Source organism: Mobula hypostoma, chromosome 9 (assembly GCF_963921235.1).
Source record: "Mobula hypostoma chromosome 9, sMobHyp1.1, whole genome shotgun sequence".
Lineage (NCBI taxonomy): Eukaryota > Metazoa > Chordata > Chondrichthyes > Myliobatiformes > Myliobatidae > Mobula > Mobula hypostoma.
The window spans coordinates 96,105,109-96,131,856 of NC_086105.1; the positions used below are offsets into that span (position 1 = coordinate 96,105,109).

Genomic DNA, 26,748 nt, shown 5'->3' on the forward strand with positions numbered 1-26,748 from the left:
AGGGTGCATCACAAACTGGTATGGAAGTTGTCCTGTCCAAGACCGGAAGAAGCTGCAGAAGATCGTGAACACGGTGCAGCACATCACACAAACCAATCTTCCGTCCTTGGACTCACTTTACACCGCAAGCTGTCGGAGCAGTGCTGCCAGGATAATCAAGGATATGACCCACCCAGCCAACACACTTTTCGTCCCTCTTTCCTCCGGGAGAAGGCTCAGGAGCTTGAAAACTCATATGGTCAGATTTGGGAACAGCTTCTTTCCAACTGTGATAGGACTGCTGAACAGATCCTGACCCGGATCTGGGCCGTACCCTCCAAAGATCCGGACCTGCATCTCGGTTTTTTGCACTACCTTACTTTCCATTTTTCTGTTTTCTAGTTATGATTTATAAATTATATTTTTAATATTTACTATCGATTTGTAATCCAGGGAGCAGGAAGTGCAGAATCAAATATCGCTATGATGATTGTACGTTCTAGTATCAATTGTTTGGTGACAAAGTATAAAGTATGCATTTTCTTTGTCTTCATTACAATTAAAACTAATGTGATTTAATTACAGTTCAAGTATGTCATATTTAAAAAGATAACATTTGAGCCTTGTGTTAAGCTCATTTAACAACTCATAAAATAGAAAATACTTTATAAGCACAAGAGATTCATCAGATGCTGGAAATCTGGAGAAAAACACATAAAATGCTGGAAAAACTTATCAGGTCACGCAGCATCTATGGGGAGGAATAAACAGTTGAGGACCATTCTATGCTGGATCACAAGGGTTGGAAGCCTTAGATAATTTCTTATTTTGTCTCTAACTCTTTGATCAAGTTCTGAATCTCAATGGCAGTAAAGTATTTTTCCCTGTGTATGAAGTTCCAACAAAAATGTTGAACAGCTCTCGCAAATGTCCTCCTGAAATCAGCCTCTATAGGAACAATGAATGCTCAGTTTTGCTAAGGATTGTGAATTGAACCTATTTTGATGTAGACAAGGTTTGTGAAAGGTGCCTGGAAAAAATGAAGATGAGAAAATGACTCAACATTATTGAGCAGTTCAAATTCTTTGCCTTCCTGCGTACAAAACAAAGACTTACCTACATTTTAAACAACTAATCTGAGAGGCATACAAAGCCAAAATAGGGGCGATCTTTCCCATTTATTAGATTAGATCATGAGGACACACAGTCCTCTTTTATTATCATTTAGTAATGCATGCATTAAGAAATGATACGTTTCTTAATGTATCATACTCTGGTATCTAGAGTGTACTACAGACACATGGGTGATACTGAAAAACAAGCAACTCACACAGTTCTAAATAGTAACGATTCATTTGTGATCTAAAACCTAACTTTTATTTCAGAAACAGTAAAACAGACAGTGGCTATGGTCTGTACCATTATGGTAAGTTAGTATCCATCTCCGTTTGGACAAAAAATACTTAATCTATTTGCCAAATATTTGAAATAGCATTTATTACAGGTAGGATCACAAAGATGAGAAGACAGTATTTTTTTTAGTATTTTCTCTGAGTTGCTGGGTTATTCTCGCTTGCTGACCATGAACTAGCGTAACCCTTCTGCACTGATCTGCTTCTCCCTGCCAGACTAAAGACATCTGCAGACATCCCTGTCAGTGAGTGCAGCACCTCAAACCAGGTGTGTCCGGGAGGAAGTCTGCACGCATCTGAAGTGTTTCATAGGTGGGAGGCAGCATGTCTGATGCATGAGCACGCGGCAGCTGGAGGGCAGCATTAAAAGTTGGGGGGTCTTCATCGATGTTGTAGACCGGAGATCTGTGAGCCCCTCTACTGGCTGTCGGTGGCTCCTCCTCTTCTGCCTCTCTCCGCCACCACTTACAAACTGTCTGTATGCCTTTCCGTGCACCAATTAGGAACATGTCGATGAAGAACACCTCTATTATCTCAATAACACAGACGACAGAGCAGCTCATCCAGAGTCCCAGCTGGCCTCCGAAGTTTGAGAGTAAGGTGACAACCTAGAATCCGACAAGCAGAGGCATTAGCACAACCTGAACCCATGCATGTAATGTGCACCTCAAACAACACCATGTGATTCCTGGATCCTGCTCTCCATTCCTGGAGTTTAATAATTACCTGCCAACTGTCTGTGCTGGCTGCTTTCTTTCCAATTTCATGTGACTCACCAAATGAGCCTTTTGTTTTATTGATTGTCTTATAGCAAATAACACCAGCTTTTGAGAAAGGCCACGCTCTATGAGTGAACTGTATCAATAAAACATAATGCGGAATCTAGACTGGACATTTATGAAGTTAAGAGTCATGCTCGACAATCAGCTATGAGCTTGCTGCTTAAGGTGACATGTGCTAACATGAAACACATATCTCAAAGTGGCATGTTCTAGGTAATTTTATGAATGGAGCTTGTTTGACCCACCCAAGTGATGATTTTATGTTGCCAAGAAGGTTTGCCATGAGAGATCAAGCAGATTGGGTACCAGCAAGTATTAATTCATTCTTACCAGCGAGATGAACCTTGAGGAAGGTAATCTAAGGACCTGTCTGTTCTGCTTGGCTAAACATTTGCAACACAGGCTAATGGGGGGGGGGGACAACAACACTAATACTTACATTATTTTCTGCTGTCTCAGTTATGTTCCTCAGATTGAGACTTCTATAGAAGATGGCCAGATTGGCTAACTCATTCCTGTTGAGTGAAAATGAGAGCACAAAACCAGTGTAATCTGTACACTTTGTTGTAAACCTGTTATGAAATATGCTGCACTGAATAAGCTAAAAACCTCCTGTTATTCCCACTACACTAAAGTACCACGCAGTAAAAGATTTTCATTCTTATTGTGCTTTTATAACTTTAAAATGTAACAAAGACCCTTATAGCCAATGAAGTAGATGAGGAAATTGCATGGTAGTTGCAAAGCAGAAAAAACATCCCAATTTAAAACAGTACTCAGATTCCAATCAACCATCCACCTTCCTATTCCCTTCTAACACACAGAATCCCAATGGACCAGGCCCCTTCTTAAAATTTGTGCCTCCTACCTTTTAATCTTTGTGGTGTGCCCTACTCTCTTAGATAACAAGAGTTCGTCTGGCTGCCCAATTGGTTTGTGTTAGAGTCATGTTCCCATAGCTGAACTGTTCATGCACACTCACTATCCTACTGAGCCTTGCCCTTCAAGTGCCTATAGAACGGATATTTCCCCCTTGGAGGAATGATGAAGTTGCCAGTCCTGGAGCTACGTGCATTAGTGATTTTCATTCCTGGATTTCCAGATCATTCTTATCAAATATACTGATGTGAAGATTTAATTGAATCTCACCTTCATGATCACATCACATATTAGCAGGCTGACAAATCAGAACTTACTTTCTTAGTGTTTGGTTTCTATTGAGTTTCCTTTCCCAGTTCAGAAGGTGAAGGATCCACTCCTATTGAGGAAGGACAGTGGTGTGAGCAAATTCCATCACAAGTCAGAGGTCTTTATAGATCAGCTTAGTCTCTCTACCCATTAATTAGTTGCTTCTCTCTCACAATTTACTTAATTCAATTTGACCCACTCACTCATTGTCTCCTACAAAAAAAATTACACGTGCGTGTGTGTGCACTTTTACATGCACTCTCTTTTACCAATATGAATACATGGAAATTCAAATCCATATGGATTACACCCGACTCAAAGTCACACCATTCAATTATATTTGAATATTTTACTTCTTGGAATCCAAGGTTACATTTTCCACATTAAATACTAAAAGTTTTCTCTTCTCATTTAGGAAATGTCTCTTTGTAAAGATCTTCACCCTACAGGACAAAAACTTTCCCTGTCTCCTGATCAAAGAGAACTGAGGTATTTGACTTGTTTTTCCTTTAAAAGATCAGAAAGCTGAGGCTCCAGTACAGACCTCTGAAGAGCACACCACGGACACTCGGACGCTTCAGATGCACTTCCACAATATGGATTGGTCCAAGGATTCTATGCAGAATCCCTGGGATGACGTACTTAGACAAAATAAGGCAGCAGTGCAGAACAAGGCCACGGTGAAGCAGGCGGTAGATATTGTCCTGAAGATGCCGAGGTGCATGTAACACTAGCAGGGTAAATTCATCATTCAAGGAGAGTGGTCCTCAAATCAGATACGGGGGCAACACAACCAGTGGTTCATTCCATGCAACCTGGTTCAAAGTCAGTGTGAGGCTGATGGGATACATTTATCTAGGAGTTAAAAGTTTCTGGATTTATTAGATTCATTCTTGGGAACCAGTGCAAGTGAGGGAGGGAAAAAGTGATCAAGTATATGTAATTGAACAAGCACACATATATTGAAGACTGTGAGTGGGTGCAGTACAGAAGCTAATGATTGAAAGAGTGTGTGATGGACAAAGAGAGAGGGGCAGATTGAGTAAGTCTAAAGGAATGAATGTAAGCTTGTGGGCAAGAATTTGACTTGAATGAGAACGTGACTTTGCGGGCAAGGACAAGTGTGAATGAGTAACTAACTGAGTATATAAATGTGAGGGATCAAGCGGTCGTGTAAATGTGCAAGTTTTAGTGAGAAAGATTCTATGTAAGTGACTGAAGGAATGAGTACAAGAGAGCATGAATGGTACTGCATGGGACTGTGAGAGAATGAGTGAAGCAAATGAGAGAATGAATCAAGGAGATGAGAGTGAATGACAGGCAGTGAGAGCTCAAGTTAGTAAGCATGGAAAATTGAGCAGAAGTAAACTGAGCAAACACCAGTGTGAATGAATGACGATGCGATGGTGCGTGGGTGAGTGTAGATCTATGTCACTGAGAGTTCGGGCGAATCAATATCTCTGTGTCTGCGCGCACGTGCGTGCTTGTGTATCTGAACTTGTGAACGAGAGCACTGCTGCATCTTTATACCTGACTTGCCCACTCACCAGGTCCCCCCCCCACCCCACCTTCAAGCAGACGTGCTGGAACCTGGGTAGGGTACCAGGAAATAGGAATCTCGTGGGCGTTGCTCACCTCAGATGGTGGTGAGGGCCACTGGGCGACACTGACAGTCATTGTCCATTCCTTAGAGCTGTGGAGAAAGCACAAAGTCCGTGGCTCAATGTCCTAATATCCAACGAAAAGCAGAGAAAAATTGGACTAGGTCTTGGTTGCATGGGGAACAACACTGACTGGGTGATGATTTTAGGGGATTACATTCACCCCTGCCACACCTCTCCCCCCTCCAGCTCCCTTCCCCTGATTATGACTCTCAACGTTCCACAGGCAGAGGACTCAGCCTTAACTGGATATGAGATTTAAATGATCCACAGTTTGAGCACTGGCTCTAGAGTAACTGAAAATGACTGGACACTAGAATTAACTACAAACTAGATCTAGTGGCATGACGTTGACTGGAAAGTGGCTCCAAAAGCATGAACAATGTCAGTACATGAGATATTGTGGCGCTGGCAATTGCTGGACACAGGGTCCTAATGGACTGGAATTGTCTGGACCCACACTGGTAAATAAGCCCCATTGGTATTGGCACTGATTGGGCACAAGGCCCACAGAGGCCACGTTGGACAGTGGCTTTACAGGAAGTAGAACTGAGGGTAATTTAAATCCAGATAGTGGCAATGAGTGGACACTTGTCTGTAGAGAGACTAGCGGTGACTGGTTATTCAGGGGGATGGGGGGGCTGTGTCAGCAACAAGAGGGGACAGCAAGAAGGTATTTCTTGGTGCAGTGAGATGAGCCACAAAAACCTCAGAATTTGTGCCTTTAAATATAGTACAACTAAAAATATTAGCATCTGGTTCAATGCATTTAAGATTATCCCGCATTTCTTGTGAGCAGACTTCACAACTGGTTTGCTTTTCATATCTAGTCCTCCCTAAAAATGCTGTGTCCACTGATCTGGAAAATACTACATACTATGTTGCATTACTTACAGTAATTGTTGAATTGCATTTGCTAAATTTATGCACCTTTGACCAAACTTCCCCCAAGAGGACCACAACCTTGTCGTAGGGTTTGGAAGCCTGTGTGCTTCAATGACCCGGAGAGTGACATTGGCTGGAGTCAGGGCCTTATGCCTGGCTCTTTGTAGGGTCACCCATTCCAAACAGGACAAAGGGTAGAGGCCAGACTAAGAGAGGTCCACCAGTCCTTCAGGTTTGGGGGCTCAGCTCAGGGCCGACAACCATGACTAATCAAAAAAAGTTGATATGGAAACAGCAATGAAGAATCCTATATCTGGGTGCAATCTAAGGAGGACCTCCATTGCTGCCCTAAATGCCAATGACAACAGGCAGTAAGTAAGTGACCAAACTTGGGTAAAATGTCTTCTCTTGCTTTTGGGTTACAAACCCCTGTTTTAGAATGACCAGCACTTACTAGATTTAGAGTGGCACAGCTGTGTAGTAGTTAGCACAACACTTCCCATGCCAGCTGGAAGGTCAGGGTTCAATTCCTGCAGCTACCTGTAAGGAGTTTGTACATTCTCCCCGAGACCCCATGGATTTCCTCCAGGTGCTCTGGTTTCCTCCCACAGTCCAAAGACATACGGTTAGGGTTAATGAGTTGTGGGCATGCTATGTTGGCGCCAAAAGTGTATTAATCCTAGCTGATTTGATTTGATGCAGACGACACATTTCACTGTATGTTTCGATGTACATGTGACAAATGAAGCTAATCTTTAAACACAGTTCCAGTGGACTTGGAGTTCTTTGTGGCAGCTGGTACAAAAGGACATCATGTCCTCAGGGATGGGCACTAGTTTTAGGGCAACTTGACCACAAAGTTTTAACTGGGATTCCTGGTTGCATATTTGACTGCATCGCCAGCTCCATGGGAACGTAAGTGGACTGGACATCAACAGCAATGCTGACAAAAGATTCTTACTGGACATGACTCCAGAGGGACAAGCAATGACTCAACTCTGGCTCAAGAAAGGCTGGAAATGCTTGAACACTATTAACAAGAATCCACATGGACTGCACAGGTGTTTTACAGGAAGCACATAGAATATATTCTGATAATCCAAAGTGGTGCACCTCTCTGTGACTAACACTGAGAGAAGGACAACTAACTTGTGGGATTTCATTGAGCTATCTTGTTGGAATGGAAATTATCTTCAGGTCTCAGGAACTTACTGACAGGCAGGTCGGCAAATCTTCTGGCAAACCAATTGTTCTTGAATAAATTGATTGCGCAGTCTGTAATAGCAGGAAACTATGGGAAAAGAGAAGTTTCTTAAACTCTGTGGGCAACATCAAATAACTAAACAAACAGAATTATATCTACTTCCAGATTTCCATTATTCTTCCTATCAAAAACACCCTGAATTTATTCATGACCCCTTGACTCTTGTACTGTGTCCCCAATTTCTCTGTATCTGGATTAAGAAACTTCTTCAAGAAGCCTGATTGAACTCATCCTTACATTGAACAACTTCACTCACTTGCACTTTATTGTCTACCTGCACTGCACCGTCTCTGTAGCTATAACACTTCATTCTGCACTCTGTTATTTTTTCCCCCTGCACTACCTCTGCACTTTTATAATGAATGATATTTAAGTCAAGTTTTTCACTGTTCCGCGGTACACGTGACCATAATGAACTAATTTAATTTCTCCAAATCAAAGAGGTCTGACGAACTTCCAAATCAGACAACTTTGATTTGAAAGTTCAGCATCAGGCATCTGATCAACATGATTCGTGTAACATAATCAACAGGGTATAATTATGCTATATAGAGCTATTCAAGTGCAAAAAGATTTGTTTGTTTTATCGACTACACAAAAGCATTTGATAAAGTGAAGCACAATAAATTATTTGAAATATTAGAGAAAACTTTAGATCTAGACTCTAAAGACCTCTGCCTAATCAGAAATCTGTACTGGGAACAATGGCCGCTGTAAGAATAGATGGAGAAGTGAGTCAGATTACGAAAATCAAGAGAGGCGTTAGAAAAGGGTGTGTTTTCTCCCCTGATTTTTTAATGTGTAGAGTGAAACAATATTACAAAAAATAAGAGACATCTTGGGAATCAAAGTTGGCAGTGAAAACGTCAATAATTTCAGATATGTGGATGACACTGTGTTAATTGCAAGTACAGAGGAAGAACTACAAAACTTAATTGATATAATTATTGAAGAAAGTGCAAAAATGGGTCTATCAATTGCAAAATGTAATGGTGATATCAAAAAAGAAGGAGAATCCTATCTGCAGGCTGAGAATAAACAGAGAAGACATAAAACAAGTACAGAACTTTTGCTACTTAGGAAGCTGGGTGACATCAGATGGCAGGTGCGACATGGACATCAAAAGAAGAACAGGGATGGCAAAAGACACCTTCACGAGAATGGAGAGTATACTGACCAATACTAAACTAGGCATGACAACCCCCCTCAGAGCACTGAAATGCTACGTTTATCCAGTTGTGTTATATGGATCAGAATGTTGGACAATATCTAGTAATATGAGGAAATGAATCGTAGCAGCAGAGATGTTTTTTGAGGAGGATGCAAAGAATATCATGTATGAAACTAATATCTAACAAGGATGTCATGAACAGAGCAAACACAAAAAGAGAAATAATGTATGAGATCATGAAAATGCAACGTAACTTCATTGGACATGTGATTAGGAAAGAGGAGTTAGAATGCACTGTAATTATGGGAAAGATTGAAGGGAAGAAAGCAAAAGGAAGACAAAGACAAATGATGATGGAGACAGCAGCCAGAGAACCGGAAATGAATACCAATGAATTGATCCACTTGACCTGAAAGAGGAGTGTGTGGGCCATGGCAGTCAAAGCTCAAACTAGGCATGGCACTTGATGATGATGATGATGATGATGATAATTATGCTTAATTGCTGGGGATCACAAGTCACTGGAAAAACATCACCAATGCTGAATAAACTCTTATTGGACTTCCAGCTGGGTGCAGGTATCAATTTTAACCAATGTTTCAATGACAAACTCTGCCATCTTCATTAGGGATGATGCCTGGGCATGTTTAGTCTGGTGGTATTTATACTCCCATCGTCCATCACTTCTGATTGGTTAGTCCTCTTCCAATCCCAATCAGGTTTCCGCTCTCCCACCTTGTTTACAATCAAAATTCAGTTCTTACTTAGAATGAGAGTTTTGTCTTTGTTAAAATTCTTTCCCTCTAGTTTTATTTCAATGGCTTCCTTCACCAGCCCGTCCCAAAAGCCACTGGTGTGGCAGAGTAGTTCTGCATCATCGAAACACAATCTTTTTTCACCAGCATTGCTATCTCAGCAAAATGCACCAAATTCATCAGAATATTCATGACTAAAATAAGCCAGCCGATCTGGGGGAGAGCTCGCTGACTTTTGTTTGCTTATCCTTCCAATGAATTCAGATGATTTTGCTGAACCGGCACTGGTGATGCTTTTCTGTTGCCTTGTGATGCCTTGGTGCATGGTCCAGGTCACAGAAACATTTGTAGGATGGGGATCACTTCTGCCTGGTACATCATAGGGCTTATGTCCAGTCTGAAGTCATAATCTTGAAGTACTCTTTTCTCAATCAACACAACATATACTGCTGCATTGAAGACAGTGGGAAATTTCATCATCAACGATTGCCTTTGCCAAGAGTTGACTCTCAAGATAAGGAAAGAGGTCCAATTCTCTGCGTTTTGTCATCAACTTCCATTGTCAGACTGCACTGTGGTACAACACAGGCAGGTGGTAGAGGTCCTCTATCTTGTTGATTCTGAATATATTTAATGTATACCAATTTTAAATTTAGCGTAGTCTAGATTTCAGAGTCTTCCTGATCATTTTGCTGGTGTCAAATTATAATAGATACAAATTTAATGCTGTTCTGATGAAATCAAAACTTTAAGCTTTTTTTTTACTCAAGAAACCCCATCTGATCTGCTAATTATTTTCACCATTTTCTGTTTTTAATCTCAAAGGCAGCTCTGTTTCCTTGCCAGACCTTCTTGGGTTTGGTCTGTCATTTCCTGAAATTTACCTTGGATTTTCATGATCAAATGGTTCAAAATTTGGAATTCACTCAACAATTGACTATGATAATTATGGAATAGTTTTAGTTTTTGTACACTGTTCTATTTCTGTCCATCTTTCAATGCTCATTGATACAATCCAAAACTGATTCGTTCTGGATCGTGATGGCAATTTCTTGAAGTCTTGATTGACTGCATCTAGTCTGTAGATCACATTTTCACTTGCAATAGAGTGTAAGAGGAAGATGCAACAGTGCATCCACAATGAGCTCTACTTGAAACTTCTCTAGACTATTAAACACACATATACCGAGAGATTGTGTGATTTACAGAGTAAAGGCAGGCAATGAGAACTTTACTGGAATCCAAAATAACTCAGACTGGGTGGTGGAGTGGAGATACATCTTTACCAAAGGAGGTGTAAGGTTCTCCTTCCCTACACTAGTCTGCAGGTCACCCTAGGGCAAGGTGTAGCACCTCCTTAGCTCTCCCCACCCCGATCAGGGTCACGTGAAGCCAAGGGGGCAGGTGGTGTATGGTCATTTGAGCAGCTGGTATATATCACAAGTCCCGGTTATGCGACCACTGATTCCAGGCAGACAGTCTCTGAAGAGTACTGGTAATGGCTGGGGTCACCTGTCTTGTAAAGGCACTGCCCAGAAGGTGGCAATGGCAAACTATTTTTGTAGAAAAATCTGCCAAGAACAATCATGGTCAGGAGACCATGATTGCCTACATCAAGTAGCACAGCACATAACAATGATGATAATGGTGATACTGAGAGAATGATTGGGCACCTTAGTAGATATTGCTGATGTGGGACCTACTAATAACGACTTATAATCTGTTGCTGGGATAAAGGCTCTACCTAGTAAAAACTAATGGAATTTATTGATTTCAGTTGCTCTTCTAAGTGCTTTCTTCCCGATTGGAGCATAGCTGTGCTCACTCTGAGGTGAAATGGATGGGTTTTGCTTGTACTCTTGCTTTACTACTGCACAGGCACCACAGGTTAAAGAACCATATGCTGGCTCATGGTGCCATAATAAATAAGGAGAGTTTCACTTGTTAGGTATGCCTTGCAACTAATGCACCATACTTAGCTATATTTTCAGTACTGGTGATATAGCCTCTACATTCCCTTTATTAATCTTCAGCTTGGCAGTGTTTTCCATTATCAGAATACGGCTGAACTTGTCAAATTACTGTATACTGACCGGTACTCAAACAGGTTATGACACAGCAGTTCACATGTTCATTCACTGGCTGTTAATCAAGCTCTTCATTTGAAGGTCCGTCCACGTGCTGTTGTCACTGCTGTATTTCATGCAATGAAACCAATCACTGTGAGGACAAAACTCTTCTACAGTCTTGTGCTATTTCCATTGACCCAGCAATTTAACAAACAATCTTGAATATTGGGGGTTGCATGATCAAAAGCTTTGAAAGAATTGGATCATTTAACAGTCCACTCACAAAACTATCAGATAAAGCATGATCCAAGAAGACAGCAACAAAGTAATGTATTAATGAATAGTCTCATTCTGCTTCAGTTCCTTGTCCCAGACTGCTAGCCTTCTGCTATTTCTAACAGGTTTGGTTGGAAGTAGTCAGCAGTTTCTGTACAACTTTTTTTTAACAACTTATTGCATGCATTTGGTCCAATCACTGTCAGAGGTGAACATTTTTTTGTTTAAAAATCCTTGCCCAGCACCTAATTTTGGGCTCAGTTAACTTATTGAGAATGTTTTTTTAAATACTTACTTCCAAATGGGAGTCGTACGTTCCGTGAGCTTGTTACATTGCGTAACAGGCAAGTACATTGTTGACTCCACTGGTCAATTTTACAGTCACGTGGAAAGAGAATGCCATATTTCATGCTTGAAAGATACATTACAGCAGGTGAAAGAATAAATAACAGAAATGTGATGATGCAAAGTGAGAGAATGAGTTAATGGGAGGAAAACGAGAATATAAATAAATCAGGGGAAATAGAAAATGGAATACTGGAATCATTATCTGAAATCATTGTTGCGTCCAGACAACTGTAGTGAGCTGCTTTCCTCCAGCTTACATTGAGTTTGTACAGGAAGGTAGGGTTTGGAGAGGGAGGAAAATTCAGGTCATATGTACTTGTCAATCTGAGGTCACGACTGAAGACTGAATGGAGGTGTAAATTCAGTGACCACTTTCTAGACTGAAGTCTCCAAGCATAAATGATACTGTCTAGTAAAACACACAAAATGCTGGAGGAACTCAACAGGACAGGCAGCATCTATGGAAATGAATAAATAGTTGACGTTTCAGGCCGAGACCCTTCTTCAGGACAGCTCTGAAGAAAGGTCTCAGCCCAAAACATCAGCTGCTTATTCATTTCCACAGATGCTGCCTGACCTGCAGGGTTCCCATAGCATTTTGTGTGTTACTTTGGATTTCCAGCATCTACAGGCTTTCTTCTGTTAATGATACTACCCCATGCTTTTCTGTCAGGAGGTGAAACTCCTTGTGATTTGTGCAATCCTGCCATGCATAAAATGCCTACTGTGTTTATCTGTGCAGCAACGAATCACTGTGGTAATCTTTGGATGTAATTAGATGCTGCAGACATATAGATATTGATCAGCAGGAAGTGTGAACTCACTCCAGCCTGGGAACTTTGTGTAATCGCAGTACTCTGCTTCGGCAGGTAGTGGCTTCTCATAATGGGCACACCCACAGCATCGGACCATTTCCATCTGAAAGCACGAGTGCAGACACATCTGTGTGCACAAAAGGAGTCAACTGGATTAGTCTGCTCTCTCTATTCCCAGTCGAAGTTTGTACTGATGATTTCAAGTGGGCTGAAGTCTTGCCTGTAAAGTGTATCTTTTGTTGTAGAGATTTGCCACTGGCACATTCAGCCCGTCCATCGTACAGTCACTGTACGGACTACCCAGTCTTTGCAATACAGTCTGAAACATCAACAAAAATGATTCATTGGAAAGCAATACATTGCAAGAGACAAACAGCAGCAAATGTAAATTATTGTAAGCCTTGAAATTGGTGAAGGTTGCTCAGTTTATCCGATTTTTATTTCAAAATAAATTTTATGCATAATAAAAATACAGTGGGGTTCTGGTTAATTAGGCCATCAGTTAGTCAGGGCAGCTGTTTATATGGGACAATGTGCTGCTTTGTTGGGGCAGGAGATGACTGCCGAACATTTTCTAACTAGCATCAGTCGCAGTGCCTGTTAGACACTACTACACCGCACATAGAGCAAACAGTTTTTAAGTAGCATCAGTTGCATATGTTTGTGTTCAAAAAGCAGTGATTTTTGTCACTGACAGTTGTGAGAAATAAGTAGTGAACAACTCAGAACTCTTTTGCTCACTGCTGTTTCAATCATTCAGACATGGAAATACCAGAAACGGCTGGCTGTGAAAATGAAACGATTTCACTATTTCAACAAGGTAGGACTTAAGAAGAATTTGAGGGTATCATCTTGAATGTTACCTTTGGTCCCCACTGGGCACTCTGCTCTCACCTGTGGCTCCAAGTCCCATTTCAGTACACTGCTCCATCAGGTTGGCTATACCAGGTGAGGGTAGCTGGCAGTCTCAGACCCCGGTGAGATTGGGACATGCCTGTCCGAGCATGTGAAGTCAGCTCTGGAGGACTGGCTGGAAGAGATCTACACAGTGAGATCCAATGGCCAGAAAGGCCCTTCTGAAATGCACAGGGAGAGCGAAGGGCACGACGAGGCACAAGAAGATGTCATGGTCATCCACTGCAACCAGGGAAAACTCCACTCATCCCACTGGACCCGGACTTCTGAGATGGAGACAGTGGAACTGCCCAGGCTTTCTACACAGGTTTCCTGTCATTGTCAAATATGATGGCCAGCCACCAATAGTTTTGGTAGTGTTCTAGTTTGTTTTACTGTATATTTCATTCAAACACCTAAATTGTTACTCAGTTAAACAGTAGATTGTCTTTATATAACTTTTCAGCTACTCCCATGAAACTTCTGGGGAAGTCACTTAATTGGGCCAAAATGTACTGGTCTCAATTGGCTGGAATCTACTGTATATACAAAAGAAAAAATATAGTACAAACTATCTTACTTTCTTACTATGTGCCATTTCATTGGAGGTTCAGCAGGAATTGGAAACTGCATTGCCTCTCTGTACACAGACCTGCCATAAATCACCAGGTAACAGATCTGAATCACAGCTACAATATTCTCATCTCAAACTCACCTAACCAGATTCCTCCATTCTCAATCCCATCCACCAATCAACTCTTATCCCCTTAAAACTCATCTTCACATCATCTCCCCAACTATCTACTCAGTTTCAGAATGTGGGAACAGGCATATTTCCCCCCTTGAGTCTATTCTATCAATCAACCCAACCAACAGGGATCTGTGATCCAACTCCATGTATCATTTCTCCATAAACCTTTAATAAGCAAAACTCCATCAATCTCAGATTTCAAATACCAAAATGATATGATTCAATTGCCAATTGCGGAAGAAAGTTCCATGTTTCCGCCATCCCCTGCATATTGAAATGCTTCCCAACTTCATTGTTCAACTCTAGTTTTCAGACTGAAGCCCCTTAGTCTTAGATTTACCAACTTCTAGCTCTTATCATTTCTGCTCAATGAACTGAAAACTTAAATCAAAACACTCCAAAACATGCTAAATTATGTAGAATCTAGCCAAGTATAACAGAATATAATCCAAGTTAACATTCATATGCACTCCCATCACAAAAATGAGATGCTTCAGCCAAATAAAATCCAACTACAATGTTGAATAGCTGTAGCCTAACTTCAAATATCTGGTGCTCCAGGCATAAATTTCATTAATCCTCAGGTCTCCTTGGATTTTCACCATTTAAAAAGTATTCTGTTCAATTATTTTTGTATCCAAAACGGAGGACCTCACATTTGCATGCTAAAATTGAGTTTGTTGAGTACTGTGAGAATTGCTTGGACCTTGACCATCAGCTGATACCCTCAGCTTAGTTGTGAAGGAGTGTTTCCCATTGGGAAGATTACCAATTCAAGACCCATGGCCGTTTGGGTTTCTGTCTGAATCTCAATCCCCACATCTTCAATGAAGGGGTGTTCATTGTGATCATGAATGACAATTTTGGCTCCCATTGAAGTGATGAGGTACGGATTGTACTCATCCTCATCCACATGCAGAGTCACCTTCAGGCCTGTGAAAGAGAAGAAGAGGAGAGCCAACTTTCGGGACATCGTGATCAGTTTATAGCCAATAAATACAGCCACGTTGCAAGTAGGAAATATGGTGGCCGTTTGCACACAGCAAGCTCTGACAAACAGTAAAACATTGACTTTCACTTGGAAATTCTTTATGCCTTATCAGATCAGAACTGATGAAGGTATGTCAGGCTAAAATGCTGCCAGTGAAAAGTGAGCTAACCAGTCTATAATTTCCAATATTTTCTATCCTTAGTTTGTATCTCACTTCAGAGTTGAACAACTTCGGATAGTAATTCTGTATTTCCATTAAAACCTGTTCTTTGACTTTTCTCATCATCACTCTCACTTTGATCAACCTTCCATCACAGATAGCCCTTCCGTTGTTTCCACCTCTACTTGCATTCTATTGCTTCTGGAAGTGCTAAAAATTTAGCCTAGCACACAATTCCCAATTCTAGTGAAAGATTCCCAACCAAGGATTTAATTCACTTTCTCCTTCCACAGATGATGTCAGACGTGCTGAAAACCTCCACCATTATTTGTTTTGACTTTAGATCTCAAGGATCTGCATTTTTTTTTACAACCCCAACAAAAGAACTTGGAGTGAAGTGTAGAAATCATGTAATAAGCTCAAGAAGGAGATGGAAAGTTTCCTAAAAGACAAGTGGATCAAGGAATGTGGGACAAAAGTGGGAATAGGCTACCGAATGCTCAGGCAGATAACATTGAACGGTGGAACAAATGCTAAGGGTGGAATAGCATTTTTCTGCTTCTGTTTTCGTTGTAAAAAAAACCCATGTCGTGACTTGAAGATTGTGAGACACCACATCCTGGGGGGGCGGGGGGAGGGCATACTAAAGAGTGAAGTCACACAAGGACACAGGATCGTGGGCATTCTCCACCAAGAGAGACACGTGAATATTGCACTGGGACACCCAGAGTACAGTGGAAACTCTTCCCCAAGTCCTTCAATAAAGGTTAACTTCCATCTGGAAGATAATTGCGAAGAGTAGACTTTACCCAGAGGCTTTGAATCCGTAAAGCTGTACTGGCAGAATAAAATGTTTTATAATTATAGTGTCATACAGCACAGAAACAGGTCCTCTTGTCCATGGGGCCAATCAGTGCTAATCCCATTTACAGAGTAAATTGTAGACACTGCTTCCTCTGTCTTTCGACTTTACCCTCCATTATCAGTGAAAATTCCGCCTCGTTTTACCATTCTCACTGCCCCCGCTGTTGGTTCGCAGAGCTCTGCTATCTTCTCCACTGTTGAATGTGAAGCAGTTTCCACGCAGCGGGTGGTGCATTAGGCTAAAGTTCCTGTAGCGGGGAGAGAAGGGGGATGGACACACCTCAGTCACTGAGGAAAAAAAGAGTGAAACATCAAAGATGCAGATCTTCGGGAGGACTGGAGTGTCGGAGGAGGCAAATGTGGGAAAGCTGGAAGCAAAGTGCATTTGGATATTGACCTTGGAAACCCCCTCCCCACAAAGACTACAGACAACCCAAGAGTATAAAGGATTGAGATGATATCTTATTAAAATGTCATAATTTGTTAGGTTTAATAAAGCGAACCAAGTTCCCCTGAAACACTACTCTGTCTCAGCTCTCTGACAATGAAGGTGTCAATCAAAGAGCAACTTCAACAGGTTGAAAATTATTACTCTTCCTCCGGGCAACACCCTGTCAGCAGGTACCTGACAGTACAGCAAGCCCTCAGCACCACCCGACTCCTAATGAATCAATCCGTGCCGATATTTTCACACGCAAACACGAGGGAATCTGCAGATGCTGGAATTTCAAGCAGCACACATAAAAGTTGCTGGTGAACGCAGCAGGCCAGGCAGCATCTCTAGGAAGAGGTACAGTCGACGTTTCGGGCCAAGACCCTTCGTCAGGACTAACTGAAAGAAGAGCTAGTAAGAGATTTGAAAGTGGGAGGGGAGGGGGAGATCCAAAATGATAGGAGAAGACAGGAAGGTGAGGGATGGAGCCAAGAGCTGGACAGTTGATTGGCAAAAGGGATATGAGAGGATCATGGGACGGGAGGCCTAGTTTCAGACCATGCTGTACGCTACCTCAAGTAGTACCCCTAGAAATGGTATAGTGCCCCTTACTGCCACTCTACGGCACTTGCCTCCCCAGCCCCATCACAACTATCCTCTCTAAATGCGCCCCCCCCCACCCCGCCAGTACTGCACTGAGCGTGGGGGAGCCGTGGCTGCTTCAGAAATGTCGCTCCCACTATGATTGAGCTCTTCAGAACTGCCCCCCCCAAACATAACTCGACTCTTCCCTCCCCCCCCGTTCTCCTCCAAACTAAATTCCTAGACTGGCCCCAGGGACCTGCCTCCAAATTGTTCTTTCCACACTGTTTGAGCCTCCCCAATTGCGGAAACCCCAAACTACCCGTCCCCCACCTTCACTGCGGACGCACAAATTTCTGCACAGGAACATTCTGGAAAGGTGCGAACCCAAAAACTGTCGTCTCCTAACGACAACTGCTTTTCTCGGTTGGCTACGGCCGAATATCTTACATACAGAGCAGTCTGCATTAACCTTGAATCGCAGGCTCTTCCCCCAAACGAACAGGATAATATAAGATCATCAGCAGAGTAGCCCATCTGCAGTTTGGTTTGTTCGGGCACCCGTGCCATAATGTTGAGGTAGTGGAGTCGATACCATTCCTGGATGGCGGCTGTGCCCGAGTTGAATGTATAGATGTCACAGGTAGAGTCATCGTGTTTCTTCTCGCACTGCCCCGGGAGAGAAAGAAGAAATAAGAGAACTTGCAATATAAGGTCAAGCTAGTTTCCAGTGCCCAAGATGTCCTCAGCAGATCCTGACCCAAAGGATCTGGCTCTTCCCTATGTGTCAGACTCACCAACTTGAAGCCAATCATGTTGCTCGGTTTCAGGGTGTGGCTGCCCCCAAACGATCGGGTTCGGAGTGTCCCGTTCATCCTGTGTCGCCTCTTGGTGATGAGGTCGGACAGGATGGTGTAATCCTCGCCCACCTTGACCCGCAGCAGTGGAATACTGTTGGAAAATCCGCCCCCTTGGCTTTCGGCGGTGTCTCGCCGAGCTCGCCACAGACTGCTGTTGGAAGTATTGGTGAAGTGGTAGAGCTCGCTGACGGCAATCCGCGTCTCCTGGTCCAGTTTATCAAATAGATGTCTGGTCGCAGTGTATCTGTAGAGAGACGGGAGCAAACCCAGGGCAATGATAACCGCCATGGTCTGGGTGTGTATGAGGGAATTCAAGCAGGACCTTTCTAGGTGGTTTATGTTCACATTATTGACAAGGAAGACTTCTTCAGAAATACAGTACATCTTTTATGATGACAATTGTTTGAAAATTTCTGTGCTTCCTACTGTATTTTTAGCCCACATACACCTTCATCAGGTGCTAGTCAAAGCATTTGACCTCTGCCACCGACCCTCCGATCATGAAACGATGGAGAACCTTGGGGAACAATGGCCCGCAGCGACGGGTTCCCGCATTTACCAAACATCGCAGCTTAAGAACTGGACAGGGAGCATTATCTGCTCAACAGTCTCCTTCATTTTCAGCGAGATCATGATTACTACTCCATCTCGTCTCCAATTCCCACCCTCAGCCTTATCCCTGAATTCCTAGCAGACCAAAAAATTGCACGAAATCTACCAAGTAACTAACACACACCCACACAGTGCTGGAGGAACTCAGTAGGCCAGGCAGCATCTATGGAAAGGAGTAAACAGTCGATGTTTCTGGCTGAGACCTTTCGTCAGGACTGGAAAAAAGATTAGAAGTTAGAGCAAGAAGGTGGGGGGAGGGGAGGAAGAAGTACAAGGTGGTAGGTGATAGGTGAGACCAGGAGAGAGGGAAGGGTGAAGTTAAGAGCTGGGAAGTCCAAAGGTGGAAGAGATAAAGGCTGGAGAAGGGGGGATCTGACAGGAGAGGGTAGAATACCATGGAAGAAATGAAGGAGAAAGGTGCTACGTAGTTAAAGAGATAAGGTGAAGGGAGGGGGAAAAATCCAGAAGTTCAAGAAATTGATGTTCATGCCATTAGGTTGGAGGCTACCCAGATGGAATAAAAATGTTGCTACTTCAACCAGAGTGTGGCCTCATCATGGCAGTAGAAAAAGCCATGGAGTGTCATGTCAGAATGGGAAGTAGAATTGAAATAGGTAGCCACCAGGAGATCTCGCTTTTTTTTTCTGGCAGATGGAGTGTAGGTGCTTGGTGAAGCAGTTTCGCGATCTACACCGTGTCTCATCGATATGCAGTAGGCCACATCAGGAGCACTGGATACTGTAGATGAATCCAACAGACTCTCAGTAAATGGTGTAGGGGCAGGTATGGCACTTATCCTGCTTGCAGTGGTAAGTACCAGCAAGGAGATCAGTGAGTGGGGTGGGATAAATGGACAAGGGAGCAATCCCTACAGAAAGTGGGAAGTGGGGGCGAGGGAAAGATGTGCTTGGTGGTGGAATCCTGCTGGAGATGGTGGAAGTTATGTTGAATTATGTGCTGGACACGGAGGCTAGTGGGGTGGTATGTGAGGACAAGAGGAGCCGGTCGCTGGTGGGGTGCCGGGAGGATGGGGTGAGGGCCGTGTTGATAGTGGAGGAAGGAAAGCCCTTTTCTTTGAAGAAGAATGAAAAGCCTTATCCTGAGAGCAGATGCAGTGGAGACAGAGAAACTGTACGAAAGGGATGGCATTTTTACAAGTGACAGGGTGGGAAGAGGTATAGTCCATGTAGTTATGAGAATCAGTGGGTTTATAAAATATATCAGTAGATAAGCTGTCTCCAGAGATAGAGACAGAGAGATCAAGGAAGGGGAGGGAGGTGTCAGAAATGGACCAAGTGAATGTGAGGTCAAGGTGGAAGTCAGAAGCAAACTTGATAAGTCGATGAGCTCAGCATGGTGCAGGAAGCATCAGCAATGCAGTCATCGATGTAGTGTAGGCTCGGAACATAGACTGTTCTGTGTAGCTAACAAAAAGCAGGCACAGCTGGGAATTATGAGAGTGCCCATGGCTATACCTTTCGTTTGAAGCAAGTGGGAGGAGAATGTACCAGTCTTAGTCTAGACCACTCTATAGGGAAGGACTGAGCCCTGAAAGCATTCACATCCCACCAGTTTCTCTGGCAGTCCAAGAAAAATAAGTCAAGAAAAATTTCACTTACTTTGTGAAAGCTTTCATTCTGCTGAATGGACTTTTCCCGTGTAAAATTGGAATACCGTAAATGGCAGGTTGATAGTTAGCACTCACTTGATGGGCTGAAGGACCTGTTCCCATTCTGTCTTACTCTATAGTTCTAAAGTAAAGGTGCATGCCAGAAATTCTAATGTTCTCACATAGCAGTAAGACACCAAATGCCCTGGTCCTTGGATACCACTGACTAGGCATTGCAGTTTCATTGTCAAAAATGTGCTACCTGGGTTCAACATGTTCTCGCGCTGGAAAGGTCTAAGCTGTTTCTGGTGTGGAGGTTTTGGAATTGCCGCAATAGTTGAAAGGTCCAAGAAGGGAGAGGGCATGTCAGAACATAGAGTCTTAGAAAAGTATAGCATATAAACAGACCCTTTGGCCCATCTAGTCAATGCTGAACCATTTAAACTGCCTATTCCTAATTGACCTGCACCAGGACCATAGTCTTCATACCTCTACCATCTATGAACCTATCCAAACTTCTCAAACATTGAAATCGAGCTCGCATGCACCACTTGCACTGGCAGCTCATTCCACACTCTCACAACTCTGAGTGAAGAACTTTCCCCTCATGTTTCCCTTAAACTTTTAACTTTTCACCCTTAACCCATGACCTCCAGTTGTAGTCCCACCCAACCCCAGAGGAGAAAGCCTGTCTACACTTACCCCTCATAATTTTGTATACTTGGGTCAAATCTTCTATGTTCCAAGGAATAAAGTTCTAACCTATTCAATCTTTCCCATATAACTCAGCTCCTCCAGATACGGCAACATCCTTGTAAATTGGCGAACAGGCAGAGTCTTGATAGTCCAAATGCAGAGGTAAATACTTGATAAAGATAAACTTTATTTCGTCACATGTACTTTGAAACATCGGAACTTACATTGAACTGCATTGTTTGCATCAAATCAAATCAGCGATGATTGTGCTGTGCTTGTGAGGAAGTGTCGCTACGCTTCCGGTGCCAACATAGCACGCCGACAGCTCACTAAACCCAACCCGTACATTTTTGGAATGTGGGAGGAATGCAGAGCACCCGGAGGAAACCCAGGCTATCGCGGAGAGAACGCACACACTCCTTACAGCCGGCGGTGGGGACTGAACCATGATCTTCCGATCGCCGGTTGCCGCCACCGCGATACCAAGGGCATTGGTCGGCAGGTGAGGGGTGATTGACATTGAGTGCATACAATGCAGGAAGGGGCTGACGATGAAGGCAAATTATTCACCCTCCGGGTAGATACTGGATTTTGCTGTGCCTAACAAAATCGCTTTTGTTAATTATCAATTGGCTTGATGCTATTATATGGACATTTCCCATGTAAGTGTTTGCAATGGTGGACAGCACCGGGGTGGAATTTCCAAAGTGAAGCAAATTCACCCAGGAAAGCCCATTTTTATGTCTCATTGTTGAAATAAAATCCAAATATATAATGGCTGTAAAAGTCTGAACAATTACATGTGTAGATGATATACTTCTATTGTTTCTCCCTTATCCGTAGTAATGGTTGTAGCCTCCAAGTATTCTAACATTGTCAAATATTATCCCCCTTTCATGAGGTTATATGGATTTTACAAGTACTTCTCTAGTAATGGATTCCAGCGGTTTCGCACATCTGACGAAAGAGTACGAAAGGGCGGAAGTAGGAGAATGGAATTTTTAGGGTCTCGGCCCGAAACGTCGACTGTATTTTTCCCCCATAGATGCTGCCTGGCCTGCTGAGCTCCTCCAGCATTTTGTGTTGAATGATCTGTTCCTTATCTTTCAGAAATTGTGGGCCCAGGTAGAATCTCCCAGTGCCACGGGGAGCTGCACTGTCGGAGATGCCGGCTTTTGAATGTGATGCAAAACTGAGTTCTTGTTTGTTCCTTCCTCACCACCCCACTAGGTAAATCCGCAAGACCCACGGCGGTATACAAACAACCGGAGGAGTCAGCCAATGGTTCGGCGAATGTTTATACCGCAACCATAAGTGGGCTGAAATAGATCATTTCTAGGGGATTTTGCTCTGCATTTGCCTGGTACCGTTATTCGCGCAGTAACCCCGCTTTCTAAAACGACTTCATTGACTTTGGGAGATGCTGAAGGGGGCCACTGAACAGGGAGGTCTTTCTTCTGGAAATTGCGGAGGGCGTGGGGAACTGACCTGTATGGGTTCATGTTGCAGATGGTGATGGCAGGGAAGGGAATCTCCTGGAATTGGACGGTGATGGCGACGGAAGCAGTGTAGTAGGAGGCGATGAGAAGAGCGCACTGCCAAAAAATGATCCCCACGGCGCCAAGGGTCAGGATCAGCCAGATTGCCCGTCGCAGCCGGCCTTTAGACACCACAATCCTGCGGCAGCCGTGGGTGTTGGTGTTGTAGCAGTACCACCGTGCCAACTCATAGATGCTTGCTGCTTGTGGCCCCGTCACTGGCAGCTTCTCCTTGATCTTCTCTTTCAGTCGCTTTGTCTCCGATTCCATAGTGTCTTCACAGCAGCGCCCTGGCACGGGAGGAGGCATTAAAACTGGACGGGAAGTGCGAGCAGAGTTGCATTTTACTGCCTCACGTTCCTTCCCTCCCACTCACTTCACTCCCCTCCCCTTTTTGACTTGTCACACATACAATCTCTTCCCCTCCCCTCAGTTGTACACTCACCCCTTTCCCCTGGCATTGTACAGTGTAAATGTTGCTTCCCCCGAGTTTGATTGTTAACCCAGGAAAGGGGGCCAGAGAGCGCGGAAACTCCGTGCACTCACCAGTGAGCGAAATCGGTGGGGGTGTAAAACAGGCACTGGACTCTGAGCACGGGACTGCCGGCTCGCTTGTTCGTTTGATTGATGTTATTCATGATACAAGCAGCAGCCGGCAGCAAGGAAACAACGCCCTGATCGGGCCAAATCATAATCAGCACACACTTCCAGAGAACAAGCAAGTGTGGCCAAAAATTGTGGGACCCATTAGGCGGAAAGAAAAATGGGATCTGGAACCCCAGAAATGAAAAGATGAACGAACTTTTAAAAATATGTTCAACTTCTTTCTATATGCAAATCAATTTAAATATTTAATTGGAATTGGTCAAGTCTCCAAATTGTTCTGGGATGGGGGAGAGATTTAATTTCCCTTTAGAAAGTGTTTCATCCCCTAGATTCCTGGATCATTTGGATATATATTTCTAAACTCCAGACACTGGTTAAATCCATAAATCCAAGTTTCCTCAGATCACATCGTCTACTATCTGCCACTTACTCTTTGAGTCATAAAAAAGGCATTCAAATACGAGTAACACATACAAATTTCTGGAGGAACTCAGCAAATCGGGCAGCATCTATGAAGGGAAATAGACAACGTTTCGGGCCCAGACCTTCAGCATTTTGTGCGTGTTACTCAAGATTTCTAGCATCTGCAGAAACTCTTGTGAATCAGATACGATATTTTCTTTAATTTAGTAATGAATTTTCACCAATGAGTTCAGTTTATTTTATCCCACTGTTCTTTTTCCAATACTATTTTAGTTTAAATGACTTTCTGGTGGAGATCGATTCGTACATTAAAGGGTTTGACCTACCTGTGTGGGGAGCGTAGGTCACCAAACTGTGGTTGAACTGGGTGCGAGACCGCGTCCGATTCTCAGCCGCGACCACAGTCACAGCACAAGGGAAGAGAAGGGGGTTGGATTCGTCTTGTCGGACTCCGCTGACAGCTGCTTCACATTCACTGATTGATTGATCTATTGGTCAGGAAAACCGAGAGAGCAAAGAAAACGTGCGAGTAGTTGAGGGGTGTGGATAACATTTGCAAGGCCAGTGTTTACTGTTTTCCATAGTTATTAAATAATGATTGATGTTACAAACGAGGGACCTGTTCGACCACTTCATGGGATAATAGGGGGACAAACATTGGTACAGGTTCTACCTGTTGGCTTTGGTCTGAGACCTAAACAGCACAAGGGTCTACGCCCAAACTACTCAGACTCTGATGAAATCCTTCCTCATACATTGTAGGTGACAGGGCGACTTAACGTTGGAATAAGGGGCATCGCCGCTGACAGTAAGCCTGTACCCATCGTGTAATAACCCACGCCGATTTTAACACCCAATCAATAATCAATATGGGCTATACTGTATCATAAAGCACAATAAATTACGGGTTGAATAAAGATTGTTTATTTAATACAACGTGTCAGTGATTTTTTTCCTCCTACCCCACTGAATCCGCAACGGAGAACAGTCCGCGCTACAGGCGTCCTGCCAGGGATGCGAGCTCGGCAGAACCAGCCCCGTGTTTCGCAAACAAGCCAGGGTCGCACTGCTCCCTAATGGCCGACCGTCAGCTTCGCAGCACGACAGACTTGCACACGAGCGGCTGAAAACTGCGACAGGAACACGCACAAAATGTTATGTTGTCTCCCTGGCGCCAGGATCGGGGAGGGATGTCTCGGATCGTGTCATGGCATTCTCAGGGGTGAAGGTGAGCGGCTAGAAGTATTGGTATATTGGTACCGAATGACATAGGTAGACAAGCTGAGGAGGTCCCCAAAGAGAGATTTTAGGGAGCAAGGTAGAAAGCTGAGAAACAGGACCTCCAGGGTAGTAATCTCTGGATTGCTGCCTGTGCCACTTGCCGGTGAGGGTAAGAAAAGGTTGATTTGGCAGGTGAATCCGTGGCTGAGGAACTAGTGCAGGGAACAAGGGTTCAGATTTATTGATCATTGGGATCTCTTCTGGGGTAGGTATGACCTGTACAAAAGGGATGGGTTACACCAGAACCTGAGGGGAACCCATGTCCTTGTGGGCAGGTTGGCTAGAGATGTTCAGGTGGGTTTGGTAGGAGGATGGGAACTGAGTGATAGTACTGAAGATGAGCTAGTTGGTTTACAAACAGGTAGTGTGTAGTGAGACTCCTAGCAAGGTGAGGCTGTTGATAGGATGAAATTGCAGTCATCAGGATGAGATGCAATGTAAAAGGCAGACCAAATTGAAAAGGATGAACACAGGGCCGAAGGTACTGTACAGTATTTGAATATGTGCAGAATACGGAATAAGGTCGGTGAATTTGTAGCACAGTTACAAATTGTCACGGATGATGTTGCAGGGTATCACAGAATCATGGCCGAAAGAAGAACGTAGCTGGGATCTTCATGTCCAATAATACACATTGTATCAAAAGGACAGGCAGGAAGGCAGATGGGGCGGCATGGGTCTGTTGGCAAAAAATGAAAGTAAATCATTAGAAAGAGGTGACATAGGGTTGGAAGGTGTTGAGCCACAGCTAAGGAACTGAAAGGGTAAATAGATCCTGCTGGGAGTTATATACAGACCCCCAAACAGTGGTAAAGATGTGGTCTATAAGTTACAACGAGAGAGAGAAATTGCATGGCAAAAGGCAATGTTACATTAGTCATGGGGGATTTATTTCAATATGATTGGGAAAATCAAGTTGTTCCTGGATTCCATGAGGGGGAATCTCTAAAATGCCGATTTTTAGAGCAGCTCATATTTGAGCTCACTAGAGGATCAGCTATTCAAGATTGGGTTTTGTGCAATGAAATGGAATTGATCGGAGAGTTTAAGATAAAGGAACCTTTATTGGCAAGTGATCATAATATGATCGAATTCACCCTGAAATTTGAGAAGGAGAAGCTAAAGTCAGATGTATCAGTATTATAATGGAGTAAAAGGAATTTCAGAGGCATGTGAGGGGGGTTGGCCAGAATTGATTGGAAAAGAACTCTGCCAGGGATGATGATAGAGCAACAATAGCTGGAATTTTTGGAAGCAATTCAGCAGGCACAGGATAGATACATCTACAGGAAGAAGTATCCTAAAGGCAAGATGTCACAACGGTGGCAAACAAGAGGTCAAAGTCAACATAAAATTCAAAGAGTGGGCATATAATAGACCAAAAATTAGTGGGAAGTTAGAAGATTGGGAAGCTTTTAAAAACCATCAGAAGGCAAATAAAAAAGTCATTAAGAAGGAAAAGATGGAATACGGAAGTTTTCCTCTTTAACATTAAAGAGGATACCAAGAGTTTCTTCAGATACATACAGTAAATTATAAAAGAAAGATGAGAGTGGATATTGGACTGCTGGAAAATGATGCTGGAGGTGGAGTAATGGGGGACAATGTATCAGTATTTTGCACCAGTCTTCACTGTGGAAGATAGTGTCAGGGGTCATGAAGTGTGTGAAGTTACCATTACTAAGGAGAAGGTTCTTAGGAAACCAAATGGTCTGAAGGTAGATAAGCCACTTGGACTGGATGCTGTACACCCCAGGGTTCTGAAAGAGATGGCTGAAGAGATTGTGGAGGCATTAGTAATGATTTTTCAAGAATCACTAGATTCTGGAATGGTTCTGGAAAA

At 43.3% G+C, this 26,748-nt stretch overlaps 1 protein-coding gene across 2 annotated transcripts in view; it reads right to left on the reverse strand.

Annotated features, from left to right (window-relative positions):
- Positions 1 to 1,284: 1,284 nt before the first annotated feature.
- Positions 1,285 to 26,748, reverse strand: part of LOC134351881 (amiloride-sensitive sodium channel subunit gamma-like) — a 42,276-nt gene continuing 16,812 nt past the window's right edge. The window contains exons 3-15 of one of the 2 annotated variants that reach the window (XM_063058733.1): positions 23,951 to 24,112; positions 22,546 to 22,885; positions 18,078 to 18,384; positions 17,753 to 17,949; positions 16,410 to 16,513; positions 15,020 to 15,183; positions 12,826 to 12,924; positions 12,615 to 12,732; positions 7,120 to 7,198; positions 4,997 to 5,054; positions 3,370 to 3,431; positions 2,613 to 2,688; positions 1,285 to 1,999 (exon numbers count right to left, since the gene is read on the reverse strand). In XM_063058733.1, coding sequence (XP_062914803.1) covers positions 1,634 to 1,999; positions 2,613 to 2,688; positions 3,370 to 3,431; positions 4,997 to 5,054; positions 7,120 to 7,198; positions 12,615 to 12,732; positions 12,826 to 12,924; positions 15,020 to 15,183; positions 16,410 to 16,513; positions 17,753 to 17,949; positions 18,078 to 18,384; positions 22,546 to 22,865 — 1,950 coding nt within the window. In that variant the 5' untranslated portion in view covers positions 22,866 to 22,885; positions 23,951 to 24,112 and the 3' untranslated portion in view covers positions 1,285 to 1,633. Of the gene's footprint in view, positions 2,000 to 2,612; positions 2,689 to 3,369; positions 3,432 to 4,996; positions 5,055 to 7,119; positions 7,199 to 12,614; positions 12,733 to 12,825; positions 12,925 to 15,019; positions 15,184 to 16,409; positions 16,514 to 17,752; positions 17,950 to 18,077; positions 18,385 to 22,545; positions 22,905 to 23,950; positions 24,113 to 26,748 lie in introns of those variants that run through there. The other variant, XM_063058732.1, reaches the window with a different exon arrangement.